Below are 15,700 nucleotides of genomic sequence, written 5' to 3' on the forward strand. Positions count from 1 at the left end.
GGTGGGGAGGGGGAGTGCACCTTGTCTTTCCGAGGACGAGCGTGGTTGAAACTGACCGTTAGTGCGACTCAACACAAAAGACAGCAGCAGTTTTTGGCCACGCAGCCAGCCAGTCCACTCTGTGTGCTTCCCAACTTCAGCTGCGCTCTAACAGACTGTAGCTTTTTTAGCGAAGGGCCCTCCTCTTTTTGCACATGCAGAGAGACCAAGCTTATCTTGTGCTGCTACCTGTCCTGTTCACTCAGACTTGCCCAGCAACAGCCCGGTCACACAGCCATTACAGCACTTGGAAATGCCACATGCAGTTTGGCCCTCTGGCTGCGGGTGATAGATAGATGAGAGAGCATTGCTGATGGAAGTACCAGGATGTAGCATGGGAGCAAGGCAAATAAATGTCAGCGCTGCGAGATCAAAGACAAGCTCGCCTCGTTTTGATTATGTACAGTTTGGGATAACCCAGTTTTTGCTATAATGTTGTTTTACACGAGTGGGAAATTTGGGAAAAGTTTGCAAATCTCAGGATAATTAAATATTCCTTATTTCACTCCAAAAGGTGGTCATGCTAGCGCCATGTTTGGCATATGTTGTGGCTTTTGGATTGTTATTTTAGGTTTGCTGGCAATATTGTTTTTATATATTTAATTTTTTTTAACATGATAAGATACTACACTGAAGCTGGTTGTGTCTCAGTGTGAGGGGCACTGAAACTGTCTAACCTTAGCTCTGATATCTGATCATCCCTGTTCATGATTTGTTTAAATTTAAATGTTATTTTTCATTGTTTGTTCCAGGCAAAGAATAATCCAAGTCTGACATCCGCCCACAATCCCAACGACCCCTTCAACGATGACGAGAGAGAGCGGCTTCAGGTTGAGGCCATGGCAAAAAAGTTTGAAAATAAATATGTGAGTTATTATCTTTTTATTGATTATTATTATTTATTTTTTAAATCTCTACATTTAAAGTGTTTCTAATCTGATCGTGTTCAAATTATAGCCCGACCGATACTGGATTTTTGAGGCTGATACCATTATCAATATTTGAGTTTCAAAAATCCAATAATGATATATCTGCTGATAAACACATAACTTAAACAAACATGAGTGAGACATTTTACAGTTGAAAAATCTACTTGTCATTTCTTTCTGGGGTTTACAAACAATATAAAGGTGACATGGTTTCTAAATTACCTCATATATATCTTTGGTATTTCTTTACTGCAATTTCATGTTACTTACTGACCAACATATACCTCCATATATACCACTACTTGCATTAAGCTAATATATTAGTTAAAATTACTGTGTCGGTTTGTTTTAGTAACTTGTTAGAATCAAGTAAATTTAATTTATATAGCCCAAAATCACAAATTGACCTCAAAGAGCTTTAAAGTCTGTACGACAGGGAACACTAATCTATCTTTAGACCCTCAATTTGGATAAAAACAACTCCACAACAAAAAAAAAACCCCAACCTTTTTTAATGAGGGAAAATGGGGGGAAAAATAGAGGCGGTTAAACATATTTAGCGATATATTTAATAACTTATTGATTGTTTCTATAGCTCGACTGATATGGAATTTTTGAGGCTGATATTGATATTTAAGAAATTAAAAATATTCAGTAACAATATGTCTCGTTAACTAATTTTTTTACATTAATGCATTCCATAAACATTTTTTAATAAAGATCCCCTTGTTTGTTTGTTTTGTTTGCTTTTAAAGAACTGTGACCAAGATACTACTGAGCTGGACATTTTACAGTTGAAAAATAAACTAGTTGGTGCTCTCTGGTGGACAGACTATGTAATGGAGAAAGTGTTTCTGTACGACCTCAACGTATCTTTGGCATTTCTGTAGTGCAATTTCTTCTACTATCTTCTATTTATCGGTTGACATATATGCCAATAACACTATGTCTGTAAGAAGCCAATATCAGCCGATATATTGGCACGGTCGATTTATCGGTCAGGCTCTAGTTGTCCAATGTGTGTTTGTGTTCTTAAGACCAAACGCCGCTAAAACAACAGCCACATGGAGAAAGTGAGGACATTTTGTCGAACCTTACTCTGAAAAGGGGCCATTTTAAGATTAAGGTTAGAAAAAATGGGAGGAAGTTTTATGTGAATCAAAATCAAAAATTAATATTTGGGATTGTTTTTTTATTTTTTATTTTATTTTATTTTTCAGGGTAACACAGGGAAAAAGAAGAGGAAGGACAGAATGCAAGATTTGATTGATATAGGCTTTGGCTATGACGAGACAGATCCGTTTATAGACAACTCAGAAGCTGTGAGTACCCCTCACTTTATTAACGAAGAGGCTATTTTTCACATGTCTGTTTTTTCCAGGATGTCACTTTAATTTGGGCAGATGTCTCCCTTTAGTCTTTATAATAACATTGCACATTGTTCTCTTTTCTCCCTTTATTATCTGCGGATTAATTTGCTGTCCTCATCACATTCCTGAACTGCTGTTCTCTTGTCTTGTTGTGTTGAGGCAGACATTATTCCTCTGTGGTTAAATATTTATTTCCTGGCTTGCCGTTTTAATACAGTGCATTCAGTGGCGCTTCTAAAGATAGATGCTTGTCCCTTCCTAGAACCAACCTGAGACTACGGTCTAAAATCACTCTCATGACTCATGAATACGTACGTGCTCCTTGTACGTGTTTTTGTTTGACAGCGTTTGTTGCTCAGTATTCAGAGGATATCACTCTCTGTCTGACTGTAATAGGTAGAATTATGCTCTTTGTATGGATTTTCTGCCATTATATGATAACTGTTTTGTTGTTTTGATAGCTGCCTGTCCTCTCTGCACTTACAAATTGGCAGTGCCTGTTTGACCCCTTTTTCTGTTTTGATATGCTCCATGATGGGAAAATGTTTCATCTGTGGCCTGGAGGGATTGTGATTCTTTTTAGTGATTTATTTATTTTGGCGCACAACAAGTCATCCATTTTCACTGACCAACAGAAGAGCACGGGCTGCTTTGTGAAATGTTAACAAAAAACATTATCATTTACTCAATATGTTTTGAAATCTGTTGTTGTGTAAGAGGATTTATTGTTTTCTAGATTCCTTTGATCTTATACCACAAACTGTCTTGTGTTGTTTTTGTTTTTTCTCAGTATGATGAGCTGGTGCCTGCGTCTTTGACCACAAAGCTGGGAGGATTTTATATCAACACTGGCACGCTGCAGTTCAGAGCGGCCTCCGACTCCGAGGGAGAGGGAGACAAGGTGAGACTACCTCAACACGTACATAACGGAACATAGAGAAATTATTGTTACACATGTTCTTAGGCCTGGAAAAATATGGAGATATCTGTTGGTTTTTATTTTTTAAATTTTGTTTAGTTGTTGTTGTTGTTGTTGTTATTAATTTTTTTTATTTATTACTTTTTTTTGAGATTGTGAGAGTCTGTGAAATTACATGCTACTATAAAAGATAAGTACGACGCAGAGTTATTCCATTGTGGTTCGTGATGTAAAACGAGCAGAGATGAGGGAATCCAGGTGACTAGGCAACGTCAAACTACCAACAAGCCAACACAATAAATAGTTATATCTTTACCATTAAAATCACTCCAAGTCAAAAATCCAGAAAATATAAATAAATTACATACACTAACAAAAACTAGGATGATAAGCTTATACATCCATATTTTTGGTAAGCCATCATTTCTAGGTACTTATTATTTTGCAAAGGTAACTTATTCTAATTATTTGCACCACAGAACCTAAAGGATCAAGTATAGATCAAGATAAGTTTTTAGCTACACTAATGGCTTGGCTCTAGGGTTGGCAATGTCAGTCAGTCGGTAGGTCCACCATTTTGGTCCAGACTGAAATATCTCAACAACTATTGGATGGATTGGCACAACATTTTGTACAGACATTCATGTTCCTCAGAGGATAAATCCCAGTGACTTTGGTGATCCTCTGACCTTTCCTGCCTTTACTAATAAGCAAATGTTAGCATGCTAACATGCTGAACTAAGATGGTGAACATGGTAAACATTATACTTGCCATTGTCATTGAGAGCATATGAGCATGCTTACTTTAGTATTTAGTTCAAAACACTTATTCTTGTTTTTTAATGCACTACTAAAAAAAACCCTGATCTGCCTGTGCCAAGTTCAGCGAGGCAAAACAACACCTTGGATACTGTGGACAAATGGTCTAGGAAACTGTAATGTGTCATAGACGTTATGAATTATATAGTTTTGATTTTTATTGCTTGTCCCATGGTTAATGCAACATGTGACACAGCAGGATCTCAACAGGCATATGAATGTCCTCCCAACAGGAGCTTGATTTTCACTGGTTTTAGTGACGTGATGTAGATGTTATCTTTCACCACATCAAGAGAAATCTCTGAAGGACATACACGCACGCTCACTCACACACTCTCTCTCACACACACACACACACACACACACACACACAGAGCACTGCGTATGTTCCTTAGACATAATTGATCGTTTGCCACTGTGCACTGTCGTCATCTGCTTATTTGAGTTAAGGACTGTATGTGCTCTTGTTTCAGAAGCTGAATGACGACAAGGGGCAGGTGATTAAGAAGAGGAAAAAGAAGGAAGTTAACAATCTTGAAGAGAAGAACCCGAAGAAGAACAGAGTACCTAAACAAGGGTGAGAATCATGGCAGTATAATATTACTGTCTGTGTTTATTGTTTGTGGTTGTCTTGTTATTTGATTAAGTTATGCTTCTTCATGTAAGGAAATTTTGTGTTTATGTTAATTAAGAAGCTTAATGAATGGCTTGAGTATCTGAGCAAGTTGAACTCCTGCCTTGTCTCTCGTCAGGAGGCCGTTTCACGCATCTTTAAAATAGACCTTTAAAAACATCTCCCACTTAATCAAATGATTCATTACCATTAAGCCAAGCTATTGAAAAACATGTCACTTTAAAATGTCAAAAACGCATAGACACTGTTATGTAAATGGGCAAGTTTTTCTGCTGTGCCTGACAAGTTGACCTTTTGGACACCCATGGATTCGTGGGCCACTGTGAATATGTGATGACGCATTTGTCCACTCTGTACCACACTAATAATCCACCACCCTGTGTGACATTATACTCCTGTGCTTTTGTGCGGATCCTCTCATACATCTATCATGAGGCAGGGATGCTGACTGTGACTTGCTCTTAGTTGCTGTGACAAGCCAGCCACCTTCTAGAAAACGCTCCATTATCCATGCTCAGATAGGCCGAATACTCTCGCCGCCATTCTGAAAATAGTAGCAGCTATTGTGCCATTATGAAACAGATGATGTTATATATAGGTATGTGTGTGTCAGATCTTTCAGAGCAGACTGCAGGTTAATCCTCACAGTCCCACGCTCATCCCACGTTTCTGAGTCGTCTTTGTCAGTTTGTGTCGATGCCTCAGTTTGCCAGTGAAAATGTCTATTTATTTGTCGCATGGGTTTCATTTATTCTTCATCTTACGTTTTTTACCTCAACCTGTTCTACTCATTTTTCTGTCCCTCTTGAATGTGAACTGTCTTTGTTGCCTTATTAGGATGTATAATCTCACATTTGTTCACAATTTAAGTAGGTCTATTGTTGTGCCTGTTTATGGTCATTTCTGCCAATCAACCAATCAGAGCTTAGTAGGCAGGAAAAAGAATGGGGATATCATCTTCCTACATAACTAGCTAGCTTCATTAATAATAAAATAACGACAGAAAAATGGCAACAAGTGTGGATGAGACTGACTCATCTGTTGTTGTAAGTCAGCTTACAGAAATAGCAACTCTTAAATCGCTTTGGTGTCAACTGAAAATGATTTTGGCGGGAGGATATGTCACTCGTTACTTATTGGTTAGGGCCAAACAAAACAAAATAACGCCCTCTAACATCAACACGAGAAGTATGTTTACATGCACGCTAGTATCCTGGTCATGATCAGTTTTTGTCCGTGTCCCTGTTATGTGTTTGTGCATTTAAACATCATATCCTGGTTTCAGAAACCTGAATAAGCCCGTATCTCGGTTTTGAGAAACCTGAATATGCTATCTGGAGTCCTCCAATAAAAACCTGGATACCGTGGCGTGTTAAACACCTTATCCAGGTTTCTGATTATTCTCTGTTGGTACAGAAAATAGTGGCTGAGATGTTGAGGAATCAGACAGAACACAACTGTACACAGATGAGCAGAAAACTGAATCTTGTAAACAGGGAGATTAATAACCGGGTTTCTCATGTTCCATGTAAACGTCATATCCTGAATGAGATCAAAACCAGGATACTACTGTGCATGTGAGCGTACTCAATGTCAGTCTGAATGAATGACGTGAAACTAAATGCCAATGCAGTCTGAGGTGCTGTATCGCTTTTCATTCAAAATGTGTACTAAGCATTTAGCTAAAAACAGGGCATTGCTGTGTTTTCCTCCAACAGAGTGACAGCCCTCAACCTCCACCGGCCAGAGAAGAAGAAGAGGAAGAAGCTGATGAAGGACTCGCTGTACCTGGCGGCCATGCTCCGCCGCTTCACCCGGGAGAAGGAGGAGATGAAGAAAAGAAACCCGAACATGGCGCAGCCTGGCCCGGCAGGAGGTGGGGCTAACAAACCCCACTCCACCAACTCAACGAACCACCTGTTGGCCTCTAACTCCACCCACCCGCAGGGCAACACAGCCAGCAACGACCTCTCACTGGCAGACCTCACCTCGGACCCCGCTGTGATGTCACTGCTGGGCTCAGCCAATGAGAAGGAGCTGCAGGATCTCCTATGCGACCTGGACTTCAGCTTGTTGGACACTGAGCAGCAGCACGCCATGGTGGCAGCCAGGGAGAACGGCATTCTGGGTGTAGGCGTTCCGACTAATAAAGCTGCAGCAGCAGCAGCAGCAGCAGGAGGAGGTGGCCAAGGGCGAGGCCTGGGGTCCTCCAGCGCACTTTTGTCTCCGCCTCCGCTGCCTGATGGACTGCCTGCTCCTCTTATTAAACGCATCGAGGACCTGCGGGCGGTGAGTCAGCTGTAGCCTGTCTGTGGGTGGCTGCGATTACCTGTGAGGCCTCTTTACTGAAGCTAAACACAAATGTCAATCAGCTCAGGAAGTGGCACAAAATGTTTATTATTGTTTAGTCCAACGAGAAGCTCTCTCTTATAAAGTATTGGAGAAACAGGGCTCCAAGCTGAACCCTGAGGGTTTTTATGTAACTAACACAGCAGGGTTGGCATCACAGCCTTTTGAAGAAGTTCTTATTTTCTTGTTGCTCTCATATCTCTGAGCCACAGAGGAGGGAGGCAGAGAAATAAAGAAATGGTGGATTCTGTATGTTGCTTCCAAAGATAACATATCAGGAAAGCGTGGAAGATTCAACATAATTAATTAATAATTAATTTTCTTAAATTCATTAAAGGAAGTTTCACTTCGGTCGCTTGACCTGTACTTTGGTTTATTTGGTCTGGGCCAAGGAAAAATCTGTACATTGGTACATTTTTAGTTCCGACCGTAGTTATACAGAGCTACAGGTAACTCATTCATTGGACAGTTTTGTTGTCTGTTAACAGTAGCTTAACTTTTGAATGCATGCTAAAATCACATATCTACTATCACAAAAATCCTGTGGTTTCACGCCACAAACGAACTGCGCTGAGTCTGCCTGGAGGAACTGGTTGTTTAGTCTGCACCAGAGTTCGATTGACAGCTCTCGCACAAGCCAAAATGAACCAAACCACGGGCAAAGAAACAAAATCACTTAGGTTAAGTGTAAAAGTTTATGTTTAAAATTACAGTAAGGAGACGGCTGGTGTCGGGCAAGTAGAAGAAGTAAGGAAATGTGTTTGTCAGTACGAAGTCCTCAGAGGCATCACAGATGTATGTATATGTATTTGTACTGTATGGAACAGTGCTGGTATGCTGACTCAACCTTTTCTCTCACAGGCCTCGCGGCAGTTTGATCAAGAGGGCAGGAAGAAGTTTTTCACCTTGGACATGAATAACATTCTCCTGGAGTGAGTAGGACAGCTTTTAAATCAGTCAGCCAAATCCCAGCTCACTCTCCTCCTGCCTTTCAGTCTTTCTCACTCATTTTCAGCTGATTTCCCTCGCTACCTCTCCTGCTGTCTTTAAGTGTTTTGTTTTCTCTCTGTCTCTCATTGTCTGTGTTAATTAGATGCTTTTCATTTCCATTCCTCTCTTCAACTTTATATTCACCCTCCTTTCATTCTGTGCAACTACCCTCTATTCTTTCCAATCCTTTATTCAATCTCCCATCTCTCTTTTATTCTGTCTCTCTGTATTCCACCATCTTTTTCTCCCTATCTACTTCCACCGCCGTAACGGTCTGCCTCCTCTTCCTCCTCTTTAGTATTGAGCTGCAGGTCCAGGAGCAGCCTTCTGTGGTGCGTTCAGACATCTACTCGCACATGGAGGCATTTGTGCCGTGCAACAAAGAAGCCCTCCTCAAACGCATGAAGAAGCTCAGTCTGAACATCCAGGTGAGTGAGGCTTATCTGTGGAGAAAGTGAGAAATCCCCTCAGTTTAAATTGTTTTAGAATCTGATTTGAAAAAAATATCTTGTGTTGTGCAAAGAAAAACAACTATTATATTTTTTGGAATAATTGTAATAGTTGTTTTAAGAATTGGAAATATTCCATCATAAGTGCAGTCTCCACATTTTTTCATATATTAAACAATTGTGTAGATGAATTAGAAGTTGCTGGGAAAAATGCATAGTCCATATTCAGTTTAGGGAAAAATTGCAAAAATAATCTTAAGAATAGCTGCAAATATTTACAAATCTCTTACAATCCTCTTTACATCTTTGCAGTGAACTGACTTTGAGATTGTACGAAATCTGTGCTTGTCATTCTTTTTCTACTCGTCTAGCTACTTCCTGTTTATGTGTTTTTTATTTTTGTTGCATCATACCAGGGATTTAAAAAAATATATTTTTTTATGGTCCCTTGTGGCGTATTTGGCCACACACTCATGTTCATCTGTGACAACAAATTATCAGCTATTTGGGGATCTTTCATAACAAACGAATCAAGGAAGCAACAAAATATCATTCCAAGTCCTTCCTTCAAACTCTTTTTTTTTTTCTGATTTCCATATTTCTGACCATTTGAGCTGCTTCATTCAGCTCCTGTTGTCTAACCCCAAAACTGATCCTCTAGTTCCTCCACATTCTGTGTGCCTTTTCATATAGCTTTTAATCCCCAGTTGTCTTCACTGCTTCACTTGTTAATGTGTAGGCTGAGTAGTGCAACGAGGGCTGCCACTGAAAACAGGCTTCCAAATGTCTTTTGTCATGGACCATTAAAGTAGCATTGTTGACAAAACGCATCAACATACTCCCCCACTTTCTCCCTTTTTGACTTTATATCTTTTTACCCCTGCTACTTTCCCTTTTTCCTCTCCCTCCATTCTACCTTTTCTTTGTCTGCTTTTTCCTTCCTTGCTTTTTCGTCTCTCCCACTGTTGCTCTGCTTTTCCCACTCTCCTCACTCTGACTTCAATTTCCTCCCTCTTCCAACTGTTTTGTTTTCTGTATCTTTAATTCCTGCTCTCCCTCTATCTCTGTCTCCCTCTGTCATTAACACATCCACCCCTTCTCTCTCTCTCTCTCTCTCTCTCTCTCTCTCTCTCTCTCTCTCTCTCTCTCTCTCTCTCTCTCTCAGGACGATCGACTACGGACACCACTGTTGAAGCTGAAGCTGGCGGTGTGTAGTGTGATGCCAGAGCAGATAGCCAGATACAACATGGACTGCATGGCCAAGGTTGCAAAGTAAGTAAATCCTTTTTTTCCCAGAAGTAAGAAACTAAGCAGGTGAACTCAAACTAAAATCTTTTTCCCCAATTATCCCCATCTTCTGCCCCCTGCCTTTCATCAGGTCTGACTTTTATGGCTGTTTATGAAGTTTACCATTTTTACCAACCAACCAAAACTGACTCTCATCTAAAAAATTACAGTTGTAGTCATATATATTTTTATTTTTTAGACAGCAAGTTGTCTACATAATACTTCCTGCAACTGGACCACACACCTACCCGAACGTACTAATCATTCTTAACGGAAAAGTTTATTCAAGCTGTTTGTTTGTGAATGTGTGCATGTACGTTTATGTTATACTGACTGACTGACTATATGTGTGTGTGCATCCTGCAGGCAGCAGTCTGAAGAGGGCGATAAGAACGGCTCAGAGGAGGAAGATGAGGAAAAGCCTGGAAAAAGGGTGATGGGCCCACGGAAGAAATTTGTCTGGGATGACAAGCTCAGGTAATGATCCAGGACTCTTTGCTGGACTAGCTGGCAGGATGGCGTGCTTAAAGATTGTTCAGAAAATTCAACTGTTGTTGAACATAAATAAGGGGGGAAAATGCCAAATCATGAATATTCCTCACAGGTTAACACTTTACATTCTGGGGAAATAAACCTGAGAGAGTTTCTCTTCACTTCATCATGCATAAAAATCGGTCCCATGTGATTTTGGCCTAAAAATATGCAATTTAGTCCCTGAATTTGAAGACTTTTAAAAGAGTACTCCACCGATTTTAACATTGCATTCCTATAACACTGTTGGACTCACGATGGACAGTAAAAAAAAAAATAATAATAATATTTGCCCACAATGCAACTCAGCTGCTGACAGTTCAATCAGAAATTCGGGGGTGTTATGCTAGTAGCGGCTAATGTAGCCTCAAGCAGAGATGAGGAGCGGGCTTCAGAGGTCTGGTAAGCTCACTTCTTTCTAACTCCACACCCCCAGATTTATTTTACAAACTTGTAGTCTTCAGCTGAAACCGATGCTGCCTCAAGCAAGATCACTTGAGGTAGTTTATCAGACTTCGCAGAGCTCCCTCTGGAGCCACAAAAGGCTTTATACAACTTTTTTTCAGATATCCATTAGTACTCCCCAAGACCTGTAAACAGGCTTTGATGTTTAAAATCGGTGGAGTTCCCCTTTAAAGTTACTGTGGAAAGCCCAGAATTTTATGCCTGCATGAATGTGAAGAATTAGTGTCCTAATGAAATGACAAAAACCTTCAGACTGACTCGCAGCTGCTTTTCAATCATCGTTCATTTTCATAACAGCTTCCACATTTTTAGGAAGGGTTTTTTTTTTTTACAGTCATTATTTGTCATGATTACCTCCCGACTCCCTGAAGAATAACCGTCTCCTCAGTCATTATGTGCTCAACGCCTGCATTCTAATTTAGATTTTAATATTGAATGGTTTGTGTTGAATTGAGCAATTGTGTTTGTGCAGGAACCTGCTGTGCAGCCTGGTGCGAGTGAAGCTGAGCTGCTATGAGATGGAGAACCAGTGCTCTCTGTCTGTGGAGGACTACCTCAAGGCCTTCTTAGAGAATGAGGTCAAACCACTATGGCCCAAGGGCTGGATGCAGGCCAGGTCTGTGTGTGTGTGTGTGTGTGTTCTTGTGCTTACATAGCCTTTATATATAACAGCTGTTGAACAAATTCCTTCATGGTAATAAAACAATTACTGAAAATCCTCCAGGGTGAGAACAATGAAGTTAACTTTAAAACTATAATTAAGTTAGAAAAAATAATGGTGTATATGTGTGTGATGCCACAGTCCTGGCAGTTTTTATATAGCACTTTTCAGAATAGCATTAGTTTAGTCAGTTGGTGAATGTATGTGCATTTCCCATCGAAACAAGTTTGTTGTAAATAGCAGCCAACCTTTTTTTATGAGCATGTTTAACCTTATATACAGCAGCTGTACATAATCAAAGTATTGTGTGTGTATTTAAAGACATGTTTGGGAAAAATAGGTTTCAACAGAATACAGGGTTACAGCATTTAATGGCTAACATTGTTGCTAACAGTGGCTACTTAGCAGAGGTAACAGTAATAGTGTGTTTAAGAAGAAAATCTGGCTATAATACAACACTGACAAAGTTAGCTAGTTCAAAAACTGGGCTTGTTGAGCTCCATTTTAATTTGTCTTTTAATTGTAAGGACAACGCACATTAATCAACATTTCTGTAAATGTGCCAGTGTTAGCCAGCTTGCTACTTTTTAACTGCTGTCCTTTAGCAAGATATTATAAAACCAGTAAAGCGACAGGTTAAGAAATACAGACATACGACAGTAAGAAGCCAAAAGCAAAAGCAACAAAACCAGCATTCACAAGACAGTGCACAAAGCATGGAAAACATTGATGTGACAGTAGTATAGAGCAACAGAACATAAATACTATACTATACAATACTGTTATTAACCACATTTTGCACACATTGTCTCATTGCTCTGCATGGCTAAAGTAAAATGTTAACAACCCATAGTATTTATCTTAATAAGGTTGGAAAAATGGTAATATCACTCATTAAACACGTAAGGGCATGCAGCACAAAGTCAAAGCCATATTTGCATATACATAATTGTTTTCTAGTCAGTCTTAACACTCAACTTGTTACCACGTGTGTTGGTGGTAATTTATATTGTAGAAATTGTGATTCTCTACTTAAATAAAATAAAATAGCTCAGTTTGAAGGCCCATTTTATAAACCCATTCTCAATTTGATGTCAAAATGGATGTAGCTGCTCCTGTGGCAATAGTAAACACATATCACTTTTACAAAATTAAAAACACTTCCCAACTGTATTTTTTGTGTGGGTCCACTAGTATCTCTATGTACGTTTCTGCTGCTAGTAAACAAACACACAGACAAGTTTGCCTTTCTCACGGGTGTCCCATGTTTTTCCCTACTTGATATCAAATCAGTGGCATCCATGACCGTGACATTCTTTTAACTCTTGAGCCTGAGTAATTACTTGAGAAATTTATCCCGACATTAATCCAGCCATTCTTGTCCTCTGGCATTAACACTGTGTGTTTCTTATCACTGTGTGTTTCCTCTGCACAGGATTCTGTTGAAGGAGAGCCTTTCAGTTCACAGTCACCTCACTGGAAACCTGTAAGTATTTACTTTATCTCACACAGCTCGTTTTTTCCTCAGTAACTTCTCAGGGTATTTCTTCGAGACTGGACTTGAATGCAAAATGTAAATAGAAAAGGCTGAATATTTGCTGGTATTTTTCCACACAGAGTCAAGAGGAGAATGATGCCTGGGCCCAAGGCCAAAGCCAAGGTGAGTAACGGCTCAGATCATTTCCTGTATAATAGCTAAAAATATCTAACTGATTTTAAAAAAAATTTTAATAGTACAATTTTTTTTAAAACCCACAATGATAATTTAGTCTGAACCCATTTACCAAACAGCATTTTACCATGAAGCAAAAATAAAATGGACTTTGCTCACTGCCTCATAATGTGTTTTGGCTGCTAGTATCACAGTTCTGAAGACAAAATTGCAATTTAGCATTCATTTCATTTTATATGACTATTGTATTATTTCCATGCTGGAGGGTTGTTTTAATCTTTGGAACTCTTGTATAACAGCCGGTATTGAAATAATAGCCGGGGGCGTAGCCAACATAAAGTCCTGGGAAAAATAAAATTGAAACGCCTGATGTGACTCTTGTACTGATGGAATTAAGGCTGAAATTGACGTTAAACTGAATTCATTAAGACAACAATGCAAACTCAAACCTCCTCCATGTTTCCCTAAGTGAGGTAATTAGAAAAATAGTCCTGTGTCTCCCTCTGCCTCAGAGGTAAATTTGAGCATTTACGGTATGTTTGCGGTTACTGACACTGACCACGTGTCTTCTGTTCTTTAGGAGGGTCTTTGGATCCACAAACCACCTCACACCATGACCTCCACCCCGTCTCTGCCCACCTCCACATCCGCTCTGACCTCCAACCGCCAGCTCGTCTCCTCCTCCTCACCCTCGGAGCCCATCTGTCTGTCGGACTCTCTGGATGAGGATCTAACTGCTCCCTCTCTGGACTCCATCTCCCACGCTCTGGCCCTCCTCAGCAATGCATCCAAGGGCCTCTCAGACAGCCCCTTGTCACCCCCACCCCTACAAATCCCCACCTCCTCTCCTCCCCCCGTCACCCCTCACTACCCCTCAGCCACTCAGCTGTCTGCCTCGGTCACATCCACAACGCAACAACATTCCCTGTCTAAGGTGGAGACTGCTCAGCTGGCTGCTGCATCTGCTGGGAACTTAACAACAACAACAACGCTACCAACCTCCTCTTCTACCTCCTCTTCCTCATCTCCTGTTGTCGCCTCCATGGCTCGTGTGCAGGCGGCAGGCCTGACGATGGCCTCCAGGACTGCAAATGGTCCCTACAGCCTGATCAAAGGATCTGGTGCCATGGGCCAAACCCAGACTCAGAGACTTGTTACCATGGCATCACCCAATCACAGGCCAAGCTCGGTGATGGGCGGGAGCGGCAAGATGCATCCACACCCCTCCCCATCGCCTCCGAAGCAGCGGCCTCCTCCCACGGCTTCCCCTCTGCTGCCCCCCCATCAGAAGGGCTTTGTTAACCCGGTGGGGATGCTGGGAACTATGGGAGCCCCTCAAGGACTGACCAAGAGCAGTGCCAAAGCCAGCGGCATCAACAGCAACGTCTGCGTCGTTAGCAGCAGCATCACACCTTCTTCCTCCCCCTCCTCACAGTCCCGCTCCAGCTCTACCACCCACCCTGCCCTGCAGACCTTCTGCCCTCCCTCCCCGGTGGCCTCCTCGCCATCCCCCACCACCCACACCTCACACTCATCACAAGGTAAATCCCACACACACCACCACCACCAGGCCAACTTCATCACGCCCATGCAGGCCACCCTCACCAAGTCCTCCCACAGCAGCAACTCCTCTCCCATCATCAAGCTCACCCCTCGGCCTCCTGCGCCCACCCCACCTCCCTCCTCCTCCCCCTCCCCGTCATCCTCGCCCTCACACGTGCTCTCCCATCAAATGATCCCCAGCCAACAGCAACAACACCAGTACTCCCCCAAAACCCCCAAAACGTTTCGGCCCCCATTCAGTGTATCGGGCGGCGGGCAGGTGAAGCAGACGCAGGGCAGCTGCAGCTTCGCTGGAGGCCAGAAAGCTCAGTCCACCACAAGCAACAGTAGCATCAACAACAACTCCAACAACAATAAGGGAGTGGTATCAGCTATCTGCATTCACCCAGACAAAACTCCCTCGTCTTCTGCACCTTCAGTCTCAGCAAATCACGGGCAGAGGCAGAGGATGGTGGGCGGGGCTAACCAGAGCTCAAAGGCAGGAAACGGTTGGGCGGCTTCAGGAACTTTGGCCACGTCCTCCACAACGTCACACCTCTCACAGGTTAGTTTCTTGGCAACAAGAAGAATATTGGACAAAAGCAGATTGTACATTGAGCTTCACTCTGTATTGGACAATGAAGTTACAGTTCTGAGTAAATAGAAAAAACAAACTTTAATCTCCCTTTTCATTGCATCTTGTGTTTGCAGGTATCAACAGCAGGCCCTTCCCTCCTGGGCAGCCCCTCTGCTCTGCCCCTCGGCTTTGGGATGTTAGGAGGCCTGGTGCCCGTCTCGCTGCCCTTTCAGTTCCCCTCGTTGCTCAATTTCAGCTCTCCTGGAGCCCCAGGGGCCGCTGGCATGGGCTCAGCCCCCAGCTCCAACTCAGGATACTCCCTAGCACAGAGCGACCTAATGGGTGAGTGGACACACAGCTTTGTAAAGCATGTTTTGTCGTTTAACATTGATTAAGAGAAAAAAAAAACAGAGTGACATCAGTGATTTTAGTGCTGTTTTGAAAGCCCAAAGACAAAATAATACAGG

General features: G+C 41.7%; 1 protein-coding gene across 5 annotated transcripts in view; it reads left to right on the top strand.

The window, feature by feature from the left end:
- The window catches only part of ubn2a (ubinuclein 2a), a 31,437-nt gene that overhangs the window by 2,592 nt on the left and 13,145 nt on the right, over positions 1 to 15,700 (top strand). For 4 of the 5 annotated variants that reach the window (XM_044190980.1, XM_044190978.1, XM_044190977.1 and 1 more), the window contains exons 2-15: positions 792 to 905; positions 2,189 to 2,290; positions 3,129 to 3,239; positions 4,550 to 4,653; positions 6,429 to 6,999; positions 7,921 to 7,991; positions 8,348 to 8,477; positions 9,664 to 9,770; positions 10,152 to 10,262; positions 11,254 to 11,397; positions 12,878 to 12,928; positions 13,060 to 13,102; positions 13,695 to 15,221; positions 15,368 to 15,575. In XM_044190980.1, coding sequence (XP_044046915.1) covers positions 792 to 905; positions 2,189 to 2,290; positions 3,129 to 3,239; positions 4,550 to 4,653; positions 6,429 to 6,999; positions 7,921 to 7,991; positions 8,348 to 8,477; positions 9,664 to 9,770; positions 10,152 to 10,262; positions 11,254 to 11,397; positions 12,878 to 12,928; positions 13,060 to 13,102; positions 13,695 to 15,221; positions 15,368 to 15,575 — 3,394 coding nt within the window. The remainder of the gene's footprint in view (positions 1 to 791; positions 906 to 2,188; positions 2,291 to 3,128; positions 3,240 to 4,549; positions 4,654 to 6,428; positions 7,000 to 7,920; positions 7,992 to 8,347; positions 8,478 to 9,663; positions 9,771 to 10,151; positions 10,263 to 11,253; positions 11,398 to 12,877; positions 12,929 to 13,059; positions 13,103 to 13,694; positions 15,222 to 15,367; positions 15,576 to 15,700) is intronic. The other variant, XM_044190981.1, reaches the window with a different exon arrangement.

Source organism: Siniperca chuatsi, linkage group LG3 (genome assembly GCF_020085105.1).
Source record: "Siniperca chuatsi isolate FFG_IHB_CAS linkage group LG3, ASM2008510v1, whole genome shotgun sequence".
NCBI lineage: Eukaryota > Metazoa > Chordata > Actinopteri > Centrarchiformes > Sinipercidae > Siniperca > Siniperca chuatsi.